At 55.1% G+C, this 15,477-nt stretch overlaps 1 protein-coding gene across 1 annotated transcript in view; it reads left to right on the top strand.

Annotated features, from left to right (window-relative positions):
* The window catches only part of LOC102899050, a 124,917-nt gene that overhangs the window by 20,314 nt on the left and 89,126 nt on the right, over positions 1 to 15,477 (top strand). Inside the window, exons 9-15 of the mRNA XM_023247099.2 lie at positions 640 to 743; positions 2,833 to 2,998; positions 8,867 to 9,052; positions 9,168 to 9,320; positions 11,009 to 11,153; positions 13,227 to 13,385; positions 14,135 to 14,259. Coding sequence (XP_023102867.2) covers positions 640 to 743; positions 2,833 to 2,998; positions 8,867 to 9,052; positions 9,168 to 9,320; positions 11,009 to 11,153; positions 13,227 to 13,385; positions 14,135 to 14,259 — 1,038 coding nt within the window. The remainder of the gene's footprint in view (positions 1 to 639; positions 744 to 2,832; positions 2,999 to 8,866; positions 9,053 to 9,167; positions 9,321 to 11,008; positions 11,154 to 13,226; positions 13,386 to 14,134; positions 14,260 to 15,477) is intronic.

Genomic DNA, 15,477 nt, shown 5'->3' on the forward strand with positions numbered 1-15,477 from the left:
CAGCCCCAGCAGAGCCCTGGCTGGCCAGGCGTGGGTTGGGGAGCCTCGGTCCTGGCCTTGGCCAAGCCCGGGGGAGGCGTGGGGACTGCCAGCAGGAAGCCGGGACCAAATCACCTATCTCCGGAAACCTGAGGGGTGTGTGGTCTGAATACGCTCTTTTATTCTATATTTTTTTCGTTAAAAATATCAGAAACGATTGCCATCTCACCGACTCTATGAAAGAGCCTGAGACTCAGCCTAGATCGTGGTCGCGTGAACATTTAGTGAGCTTTTGTTAGAGGGTAAAGCCCACAAAGGCAGATATCATGTCTGTTCCCCCCACCGCCTCCCGCTTATCCCCAGCCCCTAGGTGTAGTGGCTGGCACACAGTAGGTGCCCAATAAATGCTGGTTAAGCTAAAGAATAGAAATGGACCAGGCTGCGTGCCAGGAATTTGGGAGAGAGAAGCCCAGACACGTGGCCTCATTTCTTTGGATCTTAGGACACTTGAGGTGGAAGTTGCCAATACATGTCCCACTTTCTTTGCCGTCCTGTCTGAAGGCAGGGGAATGGAGTAGGTGACCCTGTGCCCCCCCCTACCACCCCCCGAGGCTGCCAGGGGAGGAGGTGTCGCTCATGCTTCCCCGCTCTGATTCCCAGGCCGCAGAACTGTTCCTGACGCTGGTATTAGAGCTCCAGGGACTCTCCCCAGATGAGCTGCTGGAACTCTGGAGACAATCTTCTTTTAAATGCCGGGACAACTGGTAAGGGCCTTGCTGCGGGGGAGGGGTGACCGGCCCGGGAGCTGGCTGGCGGTCCTGGTGGGGCTGGGCCATCTTGGCCCCGTCCCGGGTCCCCCCTCTGAGGGCTGCATGGTGCTATCTCGTCTCGTCTCGTCTCATCCCTGTGATACTGACTCGTCCTTCGTTCTGGGATGTCTGCCAAGAAGGTGATTAAGCGGGGAGTCTGGAGGTTCCCACGGGCTGGCGGGGGTGGGGGGGCCTTCTTGTGACTCAATCTGAAGGGCCTGGCAGTATAAATACAGGCATTGTTCTCTCCCCCAGACTGGGACCCTCTTGCAGAGAGCTGGAATTAGCATTCCAATGTGCCTTGGGTACCCTTCTGGCCGTGGGTGGGGGTGCGGGCCGGGCTGGGGTCCCACCCCCTGGACCCTACTGATGTGGGGCCAGCAAGGGGTGAACAGAGACCCCGGGCGCCGAGTGTCTGAGGAACTCTGTGGGCTCCAGGCTGTCCTGGGGAAGCCTGGGGCTCCTTCCCCAAGTCCTCCTGCTCTCCAAGCTCCTGAGCTCCAGACATCTGGGAGTTTCTCACAGCCTTTCAAAAAGATCTCAAAAAGCCTGCTTCAGATCCTGTGTCTGTCTCTCTCTCTGCCCCTCCCCCGCCCATGTTCTGTCTCTCTCCCTCTCTCAAAAATAAATAGAAAACATTTTTTGAAAAGATCTCACAAAGGTTATCAGTCTAAAATATGAAAGAAAAAAAAACCCTGCAAAATCAACACGACCAAATGTCTCAGTGACTGCACAGCCTAATAGCTAATGGAGAGGCACCTCCTGAAACCCTTTCTCTGTATCCTCTCATTGAACCCTCACTAGGACCCCGTGGGGTAGGTGGCTTTTTTTTTTAATCCCTACTTCATGTTTGCACAGGGAAGCCAAGGCACAGAGCAGTTAGGAAATTGACCCAGAGTCACACAGCAGAGTTGGGATTTTGAACCCAGGCGGTCTGTGCTTCTCTGTCTAGTACTTACGGGCTTGAATAGAAGTGATGTTTGACTTAGGCGTGTTTTAATTCTGTGTGACCAAGGCAAGGGCCCTCAGGTCCTCAGGAGGAACGAAGTGCCCCTTTCCCTGGTGACCTCCCCCGTCTGCTGCTCTGCATTTTCCTACAAGACCCTGGGTCTCATCGGTCTATGTACATGTTGGGAGTCAGGGAGGCGGGAGGACCCATCCCAAATCTAGGACTTTCTGAGAGGACAGATGCTCTTCAGAGAGTTCTTGTGTCCATGAGGCTGCCTTCACTTCTGGCCCAAGTGTGGTTCCCCAGGGCCCAGATTTATGGCGGAAAGAGGAGGTGCGAGGGTGAGAGGTGGGAAGAAAAGGGAGGACGTCGCTCAGAGGAAGTGACCTGTGTGTTCCAAGGACTCTCAGGCATGTTGGGGCTGGTCCATCAGCATTCCCATTTTCGAGATGAGCAAATCGAGGCCAGAGACTATTGACAGGCAGATGATGAGGGTGCGGGTGGGGCGTCTGGTCGTGGGCAGGCGTGGGCTGGCTTGTGGGGCCTCCAGCTCTGGGAGCCTCCTGTTTCTGCTGTGATGCTGGGGATCTGCCTCCCATTCGGTCACATCCCTACTCAGAGCCACCATTGTATCAAGGTTGAAAACCTTTTCTGAGCTTCGAAACCTTTCTGCCATCTCAGAAAAGAAAAGAAAAATGCTGACGTTGGCCCAGGACTGAGCATCAGAGGCAACCTGCCAGTTGTTGGTTCCTGTTCGATGCCAGGGGTCCTCGCCCCTGCTTGGTGACCGAGGCAGGTTTTAGCAGAGCATTGGGCGGTTCTATGTGGCCCCAAACTGCTGTTTCCTCGGTGGGCGGACTGGCCAGGGTTGGGACTGGGCTGCTGTTATCCTTGTGAACCCTGTAAGCCAGGCTGCTTGGGTCCCAAGCCCAGCTCGACCCCTTCCAGGGTGTGTGATCCCAGACACGTCCCCATCGCACTTCTCGGAGCCTCAGAGTGTCCCGGGATGACCCGAGGCCACCTCGAGATGAGTCCGAAGGCGCTCAGGATGTGCGGGCCACCTCTGTGACATCCCTCTGTCTCTCTCGATCTCAGGCAGCCGCTGGTGGACGCCCTGTCCTCCTGTGGCACCGAGCCCTGTGTGGGCCTCATGAAGGACCTCATCGTGTCCGGAGAGGTAGAGGTGGACGAGATAGAGGCGTGGCTCTGGTCGCTGGCCTTCATCCCACAGCCCACAGATGCCATGGTCCACACGCTGCTGGTGAGCCCCTGCTCCCCACCCGGCCCCCTGGCATCCCTCCCCGACTTAGCAACCGATTGGACACAGGGGGTAACCCGCTTTCGTCAGGGCTCTGAGCCAGCCCCTGGTGCTTCCAGTGGGGACAGAGCAGCGAGATCTGGGTTTGAGTCTCGGCAGTGTGCCTCCCAGCTGTGTGACTGTGGGCAAGTGGCTTAACCTCTCTGAGCCTGTTTTCTGATGCGGAAGATGGGGATGGAATAAGAACCTTCCTCCGGGGCTGGTGGTAAGAGCCGGGGCGATGCACGTAAATGGATTCTCCCCGTGTCTCGCACAGAGTCCGAGCACTTTAGGTGAGTGCTGTTCTTGCTATTGTACACAGATACGTTTATTGAGTCTTGAAACTAGGAAGCCTGTGTGAAGCTAGGCCAAGGATTTCTGATCACCTGGAGGTCTTAGTGAATCCTGACGATGCCTCTGTGAAGTAGGTGCTTTGCTTACGCCCATACTGCAGATGGGGAAACTGAGGCCCAAGGAGGCTGGGAAGCTTGCTTAAGGTGGCCGTGTGCCCTTCCTTTCTCCGAGGGATGTGTCCTCCCTTGCCTGCGGGCACTGTCACTTGTTCCTCACCCTGCTGTGCCAGGCTGGTAGTGGGCGAGGATTCAGGGGCCACCAGCAGGGAGCAGGGGTGAGAGCTGGTGACAGGCAGCCAGGGTCCCCGGGAGCGGCAGAGACCCCTGCCTTGCCAGTGGGGGAGGACGTCTCCAGCAGGATCTTTCAGTCCCTCGTGCTGGTCAGGCTCTGGCTGACTCTCTGGGCAGAATGTAGGGAGCACCCCCCCTGACCCCTGACCACGAACTCCAGGGTTGGCTGTGGGACCGGTCCAGGCAGGCTATGTGGTTGGCTCTGCTCAGCAGACACAAATCAGGCCCTGATTCAGAGCCAGGCTCAGGCTGGCCCCCGCTGGGGGCATCCCCCACAGCTTGTGGCCCGACAGGTGACAGTCTGGCCACCAGGGGCACTAGCGCTGTCCAGGAGCCACCAGGGCTCAGTCAGTGCCTGCAGGGTCAGTGTCCTCGAGACCATTTGTTCGGCACAAGTGAGGTGGTTGAAAGGGCAGGCTCCGGTTCTAGACCTCCAGCTCCGGATCTCAGCTCTGTCTCTTACCAGGATGACCTACAGCCGGGCGCTTGCCTTTTCTGTGCCTCAGTTTCCCCCTCTGTGCAATGGGGTGATGCATAACGAGACTCTGTGGATCAAGGGGCTGTCGTGATGTGCACCAAGTGTCACGCGTGCGGCTCGTGTCGCTGCTGGGACCACTTGTTAGGGATACGGGGTGGGCGGGGTCCCTCGGCTCACAGAGCCCAGGGTCTCGTCCGCCTACTTGGCTTGTCCTCTATGCCAGAGCTGGCCCCTCTCTGGACTGGTTTGCTCGTTCTCTTGTCCAGTCCACAAGGACACAGTGTGCCGGGCGCTTGTGGGGCATGTGTCCGGGATGCAGACTTGCTTTTAGCGGCCTGGAAGGGGTGGAGAGAAGGAAGAGGGGAAGGGGGAGGGGGAAGAGATAGAGGGGGAAGGGGGTAGGCAAGAGAGTTTAAAAAAATTTTTTTTAATGTTTGTTTATTTTTGAGAGAGAAAGAAGCGAGAGAGAGCGAGTGAGCGGGTGAGGGGCAGAGAGAGAGAGAGGGAGACACAGAATCTGAAACAGGCTCCAGGCTCTAAGCTGTCAGGACCATGAGATCATGACCTGAATGGAAGTCAGATGCTTAACTGACTGAACCACCAGGCGCCCTGAGAGTATTTTAATACACTTTTTCTTGTGGAGTAATTTTCGGTGTGCACAAGGGTTGCAAGGCTAGTACAGAGTTCCTGTGTATCCGGGCCTGGTTTCTCCCATTACTAATGTCTGACGTCACCAGGGCCTATTTGTCACATCTAAGGAACGGACCTTAGTACGTTACTTACTAAACTTCAGCTGTTCAAATCCCACCACCTTCCCCACGGTGTCCTCTGTCTGTCCCACCGTCCCAAGGGGCCGCATTGCAGTTAGGGGTGTGTTTTTAGTTACATGTCAAAGTACCCAATCAGGAGACTGTGCTACTCCTAAGTGTCCTGTGTGACATTTGTCCACCTGGGCAAGCAGCAAAAGATGGAGGACATTTCCTGCTCCTCTCCCCCACCCTGTGTCCTTCCTGGTCGGTGACGTCAAAGATCATGGGGATTCTGACCTTTCCGGCCGTCCCTCACTCTTGCCCGCTCTTGACATTGTCCCGTGAGCTCATGTGCACCTGGAGTCGGGCTTCTTTCTCCCATATTCTCTGTGAGACTTGTCCATGCTGTGCGTGTGTGTGTGTGTGTGTGTGTGTGTGTGTGTGTGTGGACTCCGTTCCATTGCTGGGCCCAATGCTGCCTCTTTGCCATTTCCTCTCTTTGTGGTGTCTCTTGATGAATGTCACTTAAAAGTTCTTGGTTTGGGAAATGCAGGCTGTCTGTCTTTTCCAGCTCATGTTTCATCTCCCCAAGTCATGATGCATCTTCTGTTGTTTTCTATCAGCTTGCCTGTCTGGCCTCTGGGGGAGGCTTGATTTGGGGGCAAGACAAGTGGGCTTTCAAGTCCCGTTGGAAAAGGGAAATCAGTTGTATGAGGGTCATAGGCCTGGGGAATATTTTATCTTTTTTTATAATTTTTTAAAAATGTTTTTATTTATTTTGACACAGAGACAGAGCGTGAGCAGGGGAGGGGCAGAGAGAGAGAGGGAGACACAGGATCCGAGGCAGGCTCCAGGTTCCGAGCTGTCAGCACAGAGCCCGATGTGGGGCTTGAACTCACAGACTGGGAGATCAGGACCTGAGCCGAAGTCGGACGCTCAACCGACTGAGCCACCCAGGTGCCCCGGGAATTTTTATCTTTAAAAATTAAAGGGAGGGGGGGCACCTGAGTGGCTCATTCAGTTAAGCGTCCGATTTCAGCTCAGGTCACGATCTCATGGTCCATGAGTTCCAGCCGCTCATCGGGCTGTGCTGACAGCTCAGAGCCTGGAGCCTCTTTCAGATTCTGTGTCTCTGTCTCCCTCTGCCTCTCCCCTGCTCATGCCGTTTCTGTCTCAAAAATAAACAAACATAAAAAAATTAAAAGAGAGAACCTTTTAAGCAGACTTTTAATTGAAGTGTCACCAAAGCTTTTTTTAAGTTAGAGATTTTTGTATTAGGAGACAGTGTTCGGATTCTCGTGAAGTCAAGGAGGGCTGGCCGTTCTGGGCAGACATCTCCTGCCCCCCTGTCCCTCGGGGCAGCCAGTGATCCCACAGGGTCCTTGCTGCTCTGGGAGCCCTGACCTCATGCTGGCCCCGCTGTCCTGCAGCTCCCAGCCGGCCAAGGGGCCCCAGCCACTTGGCCTCCCCCGCTGGGCCCTACCTCGCTTCTCGGTCCATCTTTGGTCCCTGGAGGGCCCAGTCTGCCCTTGCCTATCCCTGGCGGCCTTCCTGGGGCAAAGCCAGTAGAGAGCGAGACCTCTGACAGGGGGGAACCGTCCTCCACAAGCCTGGCTGTCTTCTCTCCACGGTTCATGTCCCCTGCTCTCCCTCCTCTGTATGGAGGAAACAGGGAAGATTGTTCTCAGTTGATAAATCTCGAATAACATTGAATGTGCTTTTTCCAAGCCACACATCCCTTTCCTTTCACAAACAAAACACACACACGGAGACATACGTACCAAAACACACACATATGTGAAAGTAGAGGTGCCTATACACAGACATGTCATGGGCACACACACAAAGATACTCACAGGGACAAGTGCGGACATCCACCCATACCTGGGTGCACACACACACACCAGGCTATACTGGGACGTGCACACACACACATTAGGGCAGGCATGTATACACACGGGGCACACACCCATGTTGGTACGTGTGCACACGCACGCACTGGGACATGTGCACCCTGACCCACATGTATACTGGGAAAAACATACACTCCCATAAGGAAACACAACACGCGTGTTTACACATACCACATACGAGAGCACACACGCAGACACCTGCACGACACCCTGCTGTGGATGCACAAAACTGGTGGACCGCAGGAGTCTAAGAGAAGAACAGAGATGGTACAGACATTGCATTTTCCCAGGCTGCCAGGCCGTCACTGCTCTGGGTGGTGTGGGTGTGGGGTAATAGAAGCCACTGCCCGATGCCCATGCCCAGACCTGGTTTCCGCAAGTTGAGAATATGTATTTAAGGAGCAGTGAGCGTGGGGTAACGTCCTGCCCGGGAGCCAGACCCTTCAGGGTTACGTCTTGGCCCCACCTCTTTGTGGGCTGGGTGACCGTAGGCAAATTACTTAATCTCTCTGTGTCTCACGATTCAATCATGTGATCTGTGTGACATGTGAACAGCAGAACCGGGCACACAGGGAGTGCCATGTCAGTGTTCTTTATTAAAATCCATCTTCCTAGGGTCGCCTGGGTGGCTTAGTTAAGCGTCCAACTTCTGCTCGGGTCATGATCTTGCGGTTCATGAGTTCGAGTCCTGCGTCCGGCTCCGTGCTGACAGCTCCAAGCCTGCAGCCTGCTTTGGATTCTGGGTCTCCCTCTCCTTCTGCCCCCCTCCCCCCCCCCGCTCACATCTGTCTCTTTCTCAAACATAAACATTAAAAAAATTTATAAATAAAATCTATTTTTCTGGCTTTTCTCCCAAGAGGCCTAGAACCAGCTCTCCCCTATCCCCCACTCACCCCACCCCCCTTTGCTTTCCTCTGATTTGAAGGCTCCAGGGCCCTGGTGCAGGGGTGGCTGAGCGTCTTCGTGGGACCCTGTCGCACAGCTGGAACGGGCCGGGGTCTGACTCAGCCTGGGCTCAGTTGCTGCTGCTGCTGGGAGGCCCCTGGAGAGATGAGCCTGCTTAATGTGGGTGGGTAGGGCAGTGTAGCCCCCACGGCGGGGACTGGGGTCTCCTGACCCTCAGGGAGCGAGACCCAAGAGGCCCCAGCATGTGTTGGAGGGTGGGGCTGGCGGCAGGAAAGTCTCGATTTCCACGCCGTTGGGAAACTGGCGGAAAAACACAGCTGTCATTTAAACATTCAGCTTGCAGGTAGGGAAGTTAGGTTAAAAGCCAAGGTCATAGAGACTGCACGCCTCTTCCCGTTACGGCACAGGACTGCCTCCCTTTCCTCGGGTTTATTTAGGCGAGGTGGGTGTGCGCGTGCACATGTGCGTGCGCACGCGCTTGCTGGCGTGAGAGGGCGCGCGCATGCGCGCGCGCTTGCCACATGCCAGCCGCTCCCCGCTGGTGTCTGCGCGTCTGGCCCCGCTGCGGTGAGCCGCCGAGAGCGCTGTGACAGGAGCATTTACACCGTGGAAATTGGCCAGCGCTACCCACGAGGGGCTGCGGTTTCTCCGGGTGGTTGCTAAGCATTTACCCGGACGCCCCGCCCCACCCCGTGTTGTGCCCGCCTTCCTCCTCCAAACTGGTGACTGAGCCCGGGGTTTCCCAGCCTCGCACTGTCGACCTCTGGGGTGGACAGTTCCTCCTGGGTGCGAGAGGACCTTCAGCGGCATCCCCGGTCTCTGCCCCCGGGATGCTGGCGTGTCTGCTTCTCAGTTGTGACAGCTGAAACCGTCTTGAGACATCAGCGGCAGTCCCTGCCCTGCGTCCCCCTAACGGCCTTCTTCCTCCTTGCTGCACCTAAGCGTCACCTAGGTCCTTTGGCAGGTGCTCCGTGGACAGGCCCCACCACACGCCAGTTTATTTAGACTCCCGGGGTAGGGGACCCAGGTCTCTAGGAGTCTGTGTGCAGCCAGGGCGGGGGGCCCATCTGTACGCGGCCGGGCCTGTGAAGGGCCACTTAGCAGTCTTCTCGGCTGGGGTGGGGGCCCGTTTCTGTCCCCAGCCGCTCCTGCAGACCCCGGGGGCCAGCCCCAGCGCCTTTCTGGGCATCTCGGCCCTGGCGCACAACCTCTGTGCCTCTCTGGACGAGCCCTGCGGACGCCTGCCTGGTGTTGGCTCCCTCGTAAGGATCCTGGGAGAGGCCTTGGATGCCAACTGCACCCTCCAGGAGCCCTCGGACGCTGACCAGGTGAGGGAGACCGGCATTCTGGGCACAGCCTGTGCCACGCAGGTGAGCCCTCAGCTGTGCGGGTGAGGTGAGCACCCCCACCAGGCCTCAAGGCCCCACCGACGTCTTGTTTCAGCTCCAGCTCGTGCTGAAGGCGATTGGCAACGCGGGCCTGGCGGCCGCCGCTCTCACCCCTGCTCTGAGCACTTGTGCGTCTGAGAGGAGCTGCCCCCCTGAGGTCCGGCTGGGGGCCATCCAGGCCTTCCGGAGAGTTCCCTGCTCTGCGGACGTGAGCTCCTGTGTGTCGTTCCCTGGGGTTGCGATTGGGCGGCGGTGGGTCTCGAACCACTGTTTGCAAATTCACTTCTTCATTTGTTCATCCGTCGCGTATTTACTGGGTACCTACTGTGCACCGGGCACCTGCGTGAATAGGCGTCTGGGTCTCTGTTGACACGGAGCCTGCATCTGGTGTGGGAGGCAAGGACTGATCAAAGAAACACACAAATAAGCAATATGATCACAAACCATATAGAAGCCGTCCTGTGCTGCAAACCCTCTAGTTCGGGGGTCAGCGAGCTCTGGTCCACAGGCCCCACGCTCCCTTGCTGCCTATTTTGCACGAAATACTTTGCTGGAATGTTCATTTGTGTGTTGTCTAGGACTGCTTTTTTTTTTTTGCTACAGCTGCAGAGTAGAGTCATTGCAAGAGACTGCATGGCCCGCAAAGCCAGAAAAATGTACTGTCTGTCCCTTTGCAAAAAAGTTGGCTGACCCCTGTTCTAGAGGCTTCTCTCGCCCTCAAGCCAGAGTCTTGACAGACCTGGCAGGCCCTGTGTGCCCTGACCACTGACTTGCTTATAGCTTTGTCTATTTTCCTCACCCCTACGGCTCTCCAGCCACGCTGGGCTCCTGGTTTTCCTCACTCTGGGCGCGCTTCTGCCGCAGGCCCTTTGCATGGGCTGTTCTCCCTTCCCAGAATGCCTTTCCCCTGGATATCCTGAGGCTTCACTTCTCACTTCCTGTAAGTCTTTGTGTATAAATCACTTTGCAGGGGTCCACCTTGGCTCTTGCACCTGAAATTACTTATACATTAAAAAAAAATTTTTTTTTAATGTTCCCTTTTGAGAGGGAGAGAGAGGCAGAGTGTGAGCTGGGGAGGGGAAGAGGGAGGTGGAGACACAGGATCCGAAGGCTGTCAGCACAGAGCACATGTGGGGCTTAAACTCACGAATCTAGAGATAATGACACAAGCTGAAGTCAGACGCTTAGCTGACTGAGCCACCCAGGTGCCCTTGAAATTGCTTCCCCATTTAAGTTTTCCCTTTTTGGCATTTATCACCTAATACACATTTCACAGACGAACCACGTTTATTGTCAGTCTTCCTGCACTAGAAAATCACCTTCAGGGGACAGGAGCTGGGTTTATCTTGCTTGTCACTGTCACCTGACGCTTAACACAGTGCCGGGCACATAGTAGGTGCTCAGTAAATACTGCTGCAAGAGTGGACGGATGGAGGCCTGTGCTCTGAAGGAAACCGGTAGGTGCCGAGGGAGAAAGTCACAGGGTGAGGGAGGTTGCTTGTTTAGGAAAGGGGCCTGGGCAAGCCAAGCCCTTGAGAGAATACCTCCTTTGTGTCGCACACTGTGCTGCTTCTATAAATAAAGTTTTATTAGAATGCAGCCACACCCATCTATCTATCTGCTGTTACCTGTGGAAAGTGGGGAGCCTTCGGGCTGGGGGATGACGGGGCTCAGCAGTGACCCTACCACCTCCCGTAAATGGGCCTCAGGTGACAGCATCAGGGAGGCCTCCTATGGCAGAGATATTATCAGAGCCAGGGCAGCGGGGGGGGGGGGGGGGGGGCGACAGGGCCACCTGCTGGAGCCAGAGCAGCTCGGGGGACATGGAACCCCGGGGTGGAGAGGGGTGGGAGGTGGATGGACCCAGGGTGATGGCCTCCCCTCTGCCCGGGCCAGCGATCTGTGCTCTCCCGCCTGTACCAAAGCCCCGAGGAGGACGCTGAGATCCGCATCAATGCCTACCTGGCCCTGATGAGGTGTCCTGGCGAGGAGGTGTTCGCCCAGGTGCGGCGCACCCAGGCCGGCGAGCGGTCTACCCAGGGTGAGCAGTGGGAGCTGGGGGTGGGGGCGGGGCTGGCACGGGGCCTCCCTCTGGGTGCGAGGGTTTGGAAGCGGGTTCACCTCTGCACATCAGGTGCTCTCCTAACCCCTTCCTGTTCTCCTTTTTCTTGCCACACCCCCTGAACAAGTAGCCTCGTGTGCCTGCACGTCCTGTGTATGGCACCTAGACAAACTTGGACAAGTTGCTTCTCTTTCTGGATCTCCGTTTCCTCATCTGTGAAAAGGGATGAAAGCCACTGACTTCCCTTGTAGCTCTGGCCAGCTCGTGACCTAGTGCCTGGAAGGGAGACCTGAGACAGAGGAGGAACAGTGTCTCCAAGTCTCCAATCCCTTCTAGGGTCAGAGAGTACCCTTTAAACAGGGGCCTCTGGGGCTCCTGGCCGGCTCGGTCAGTTAGGTTTCTGACTCTTGGTTTTTGCTCAGGTCGTGATCTCATGGTTCGTGGGTTCGAGCCCCACGTCGGGCTCTGTGTTGACAGTGTGGAGCCTGCTTGGGATTCTCTCTCTCACTCTCTCTGCCCCTCCACTTCTCCTGCTTCCTGTCTCTTTCTTGCTCTCAAAATAACTAAATAAACAGGGGCCTCTGGCCATAGTTCCTAAACCCAAAAGTGAAACTTCAAAGAAAAATAAGTTGAACTAATTTTCAAAAATCTTGTGCATGCTACACAGTGAGGTGAGTCCCTGGAGCCCCACAGCCCGGGTTCAAATCCTAGCTCAGCGGCTCCCTGCCTGTGTGCCTTTGGACAAGTTACTAAACCTTGCTGAGCCTCTGTTTCTACATCTGGGAAATGGGGATGATTGTACTAGCGCTATCTCCCTCATAGAGGGAGCATAAACCGAGTCAATACACAAAGGCATTTAGAACGGTTTATCTTTTAAAAATTTAAAAGAGAGAGAGAACGCATGTACCGGTGCACGAGAGAGGGAGACACAGAATCCCAAGCAGGCTCCTCACTGTCAGCGTAGAGCCCAACGTGGGGCTTGAACTCACTAACCGCCAGATAATGACCTGAGCCAAGACCAAGAGGCAGAATCTTAACCGACTGAGCCACCCAGGTGCCCCTTTCCACCCCCCCTCTTTTTTGAAGGGTGTACACATTTAAAAGTCTGTCGTGCTGTTAGGTTACCTTCTAAAGAAGTGACATCCCCCCGAAAGGAATACAAATGGTACTGCTAGAAGATGTAACTGTTCGTTGGTGGTATCGGGTGGGATGGGATGGGATGCAAGTGGGAGGTGAGGAGAGGCCGCGGTTTTGGTCAAGTAGGCCATTAACCCAAGCCCCCTCACCGAGGAATCAGGGAAGGGGCTCAGCCTTGATGGAGACCCTGGGGCAGCAGGCCTGTGTATTGCCCCCTGGGAAGAAAAGCCAGCCTCTACTCTGATCCATGGCGGATTGTTCTAGAAGCTCCCTGCTGGGCATTCTGAGACCCTGGGACAACCAAGCGGATTGGGGGCTCCCATTTAGACTCTAATATCCCTCATCGGAATCTTTCCCCTGGGTGATCTCATGTAATCTTTACTTCTCCAGAGAGCCTGGGGATCCCTATCCCGAATTGCACGTCACCCCTTTCCCAACCCTGAAAGATACTCATTTCTCTGGGCCCAGGCTTCCTCTTGACTGGTCTGCACCAGCAGCCCTGGGAGATGGGTTGTGATGCTTCATTTTGCAGATGAGGAAACTGGGCCTCAGAGAGGTAGAGTAACCAGCCTAAGTTCACACAGCTCGTGAGTGGTGGACGTGAGATTCAGACTTGGGTCTGACTGTCAACCCAGAGCTTTCCCCACAGTGTCCCCCTCTCCCTTCCGGAAGGCACGTCAGGATGCTGTGCGCGGGCTGGATTGACAAGTTCCATGAAAGCACCACTGTTGGCCGTGATTTCTTGAAATAAAATACAGATAGCTGGGCTCCTGAGAAGCCCGTTGGCTTGTGGAAGTGGCAGGACTTGGGCTACAGGCTCCGGTGGGTTGGGGGGAGGGAGTCTGTTCTCTGGGCTGAGCCAGCTCCAGATCCATCCCTCCCCTCCCCTCCCTGTTGGCTGTGACTGGACTCCAGTGGGTTCCTTTGTGTGGAGTCACCTGCTGCAGCTGCTGGAGACCGATGACCCTCTGAAGCGCGCTCTCCGGGAGACCCTCCCTGAGGACATCCTCAGCCAGGAGTTCCATCCGGAGGCCTGGAAACACTCATCCTATTCTGACGTCACCTTTCGCTCAGGTATGGCCATCCTGGGCAGCCGCTGCCCCGCTCTGGGGCCATGAAGCCCTGGGGGACCTGGGAGCTCTAACCCTCGAGGACACGTGGATCGAAGACACTCTTTCCCAGTTGTCACCTGTTTATATGCCACCTGCTTGATTTTTTTGCTCTGTTCCCACCCACCTGCCATATTTGTTGGAAGAAGTCTAAACTCATCAACTATCAGCCAGTTCATAGCATGCAATGGAGTATTTCTGTCTTTCCTCTAAACTGGTTCTTTTTCAACTTGCATTTATTTCAAAAGGAATCTATTACTACCGTTAATAAAAAAAAAATCAGTTTAACTCTGTAAACGCAAGGTAATCCGGAAAAGGAATACAGTGCTGATGAAATAGTGGTGGAAGATTGGCTCTGTTGCCTGCCTGCGAATTGGGGACCTGTTTTCCCCTGTGTTAAAAGGCACTAAACGGAGGCTGTCGCCATCTTGTCGTGATTAAACAGAGCATCCAAAAGGAAACCCCGTTCTAGCTTGGGTACCTCTACTGCCTCGGCCGCTCCCAAAGTCTCTGGGTAGAAAGTGGGGTGCCCACCTGTCAGCAGGGGTGTCCTGATCTTTTCTGGGGCTTTGATGAGGCTAAAGGCAGAGACACCTGTCCTGCTGGAGAGGACGTGCCCCATCTTGCCTTGTCTTAGGCTGTGGCCCCTCGGTGGCCAGACTCTACTCTGTGACAGGTACAGAGTGTGCTGATCCTCTCTCTTGGTTCTCCTAGTGTCTGGCAGCCTGGGAGCCAACCTGGAGCGGACCCTTCTCTTTTCTCCAGCCTCCTTCCTCCCCCGTTCCGCCATGACTAACCTGACCATCCACGCCCTAGGTCATGCCTTCAACTTCCTGGAGGTGAGAGGGGGCCCACTCTAGTCGCCTTGGGGCCTCTTCTAGAAGGCCAGGAGTTATCCCATCCATCCATTTTTCCATATATCACCTCTTGAATCTATTGATCCACTCCTCAGTCTTGTACCCCCTGGTCCTTACATCCGTCCACCCACACGTACATACATCTGTCCATCCACTCGATCCCTCCCTCTCGCCCATCTCTCTTCTCCCCCTCATCTCTGTACCTTCCCACCCATCTGTCCATCTACCCTCTCACCTACCCATCTAGTCACCTGTTCTCCCAGTCAGCCACCTACCTACCCATCCATGTATCCATCCACACACCTACCCGTTCATACCTCTGTATGTTCGTCTACCTTCATCCGTCGTCCATCCATCTATCTATCTGTTTATGTAGCCTCTCACCCATTTCTCCACCAACTTCTCACCCCTGCATCTATTCACCCAGCCTCCTAGTCATCCACATACACTCCTGTGCACCCGTTCACACACCTATCCACATATTCACGCTTATATACGTCTGTATATCTGTCATCAGTCCAGCCTCCCATCCAATCCATCCATCCATCCATCCATCCATCCATCCATCCATCCATCCATTCTCCTCCTCCATCTGTTCTCTAATGCGCCATTATCCCCATCTCTCCATCTACCCTCTTTCCCATCCATCCATCGTTCTTCTCTCTCTCACCCACCCATCTGTCTATTCACCTACCTACCTACCTACCCACAGCTTCATTTTTCTCACTCATCTATCCATCCTTCCATCCAATCTATCCATCTTCCATTTCCATCTGCACCTATTCGTCTATCCGTCCATCCATATATTCATATTTATCTACCCGCCTGTCATGCATTGCACAAATATCTCTCTTCTGCGTGACTTGTGCCAGGTGCTGTACTAGGCTCTGAGAATCTGATGATCAACAGGTAAGATAAGATCCCTGCCCACAGAGGTAAACAGATAAAACATGAGTAAACATATTGATAAAACAGTGGCAACTTTTAAGTATTGTGTTCGGGAAGGCAAAGTTTGAGCTGTGACCTAAAGGGGGAGCTTGAGCAGCCTAGTGAAGAGCTGGGGTAAGAGGGTCCCAGGCAGAGGCACCAGTATGTGCAAAGGTCCCGAGACAAGAAAGGACTTGGTATGTTCAAGGAGCAGAAGTAGACCAGTAGAGTGAGAGAGATGGAAGACGGGTGTGCAGAGAGGAGCAGGGCCAC

Source organism: Felis catus, chromosome E3 (assembly GCF_018350175.1).
Source record: "Felis catus isolate Fca126 chromosome E3, F.catus_Fca126_mat1.0, whole genome shotgun sequence".
NCBI lineage: Eukaryota > Metazoa > Chordata > Mammalia > Carnivora > Felidae > Felis > Felis catus.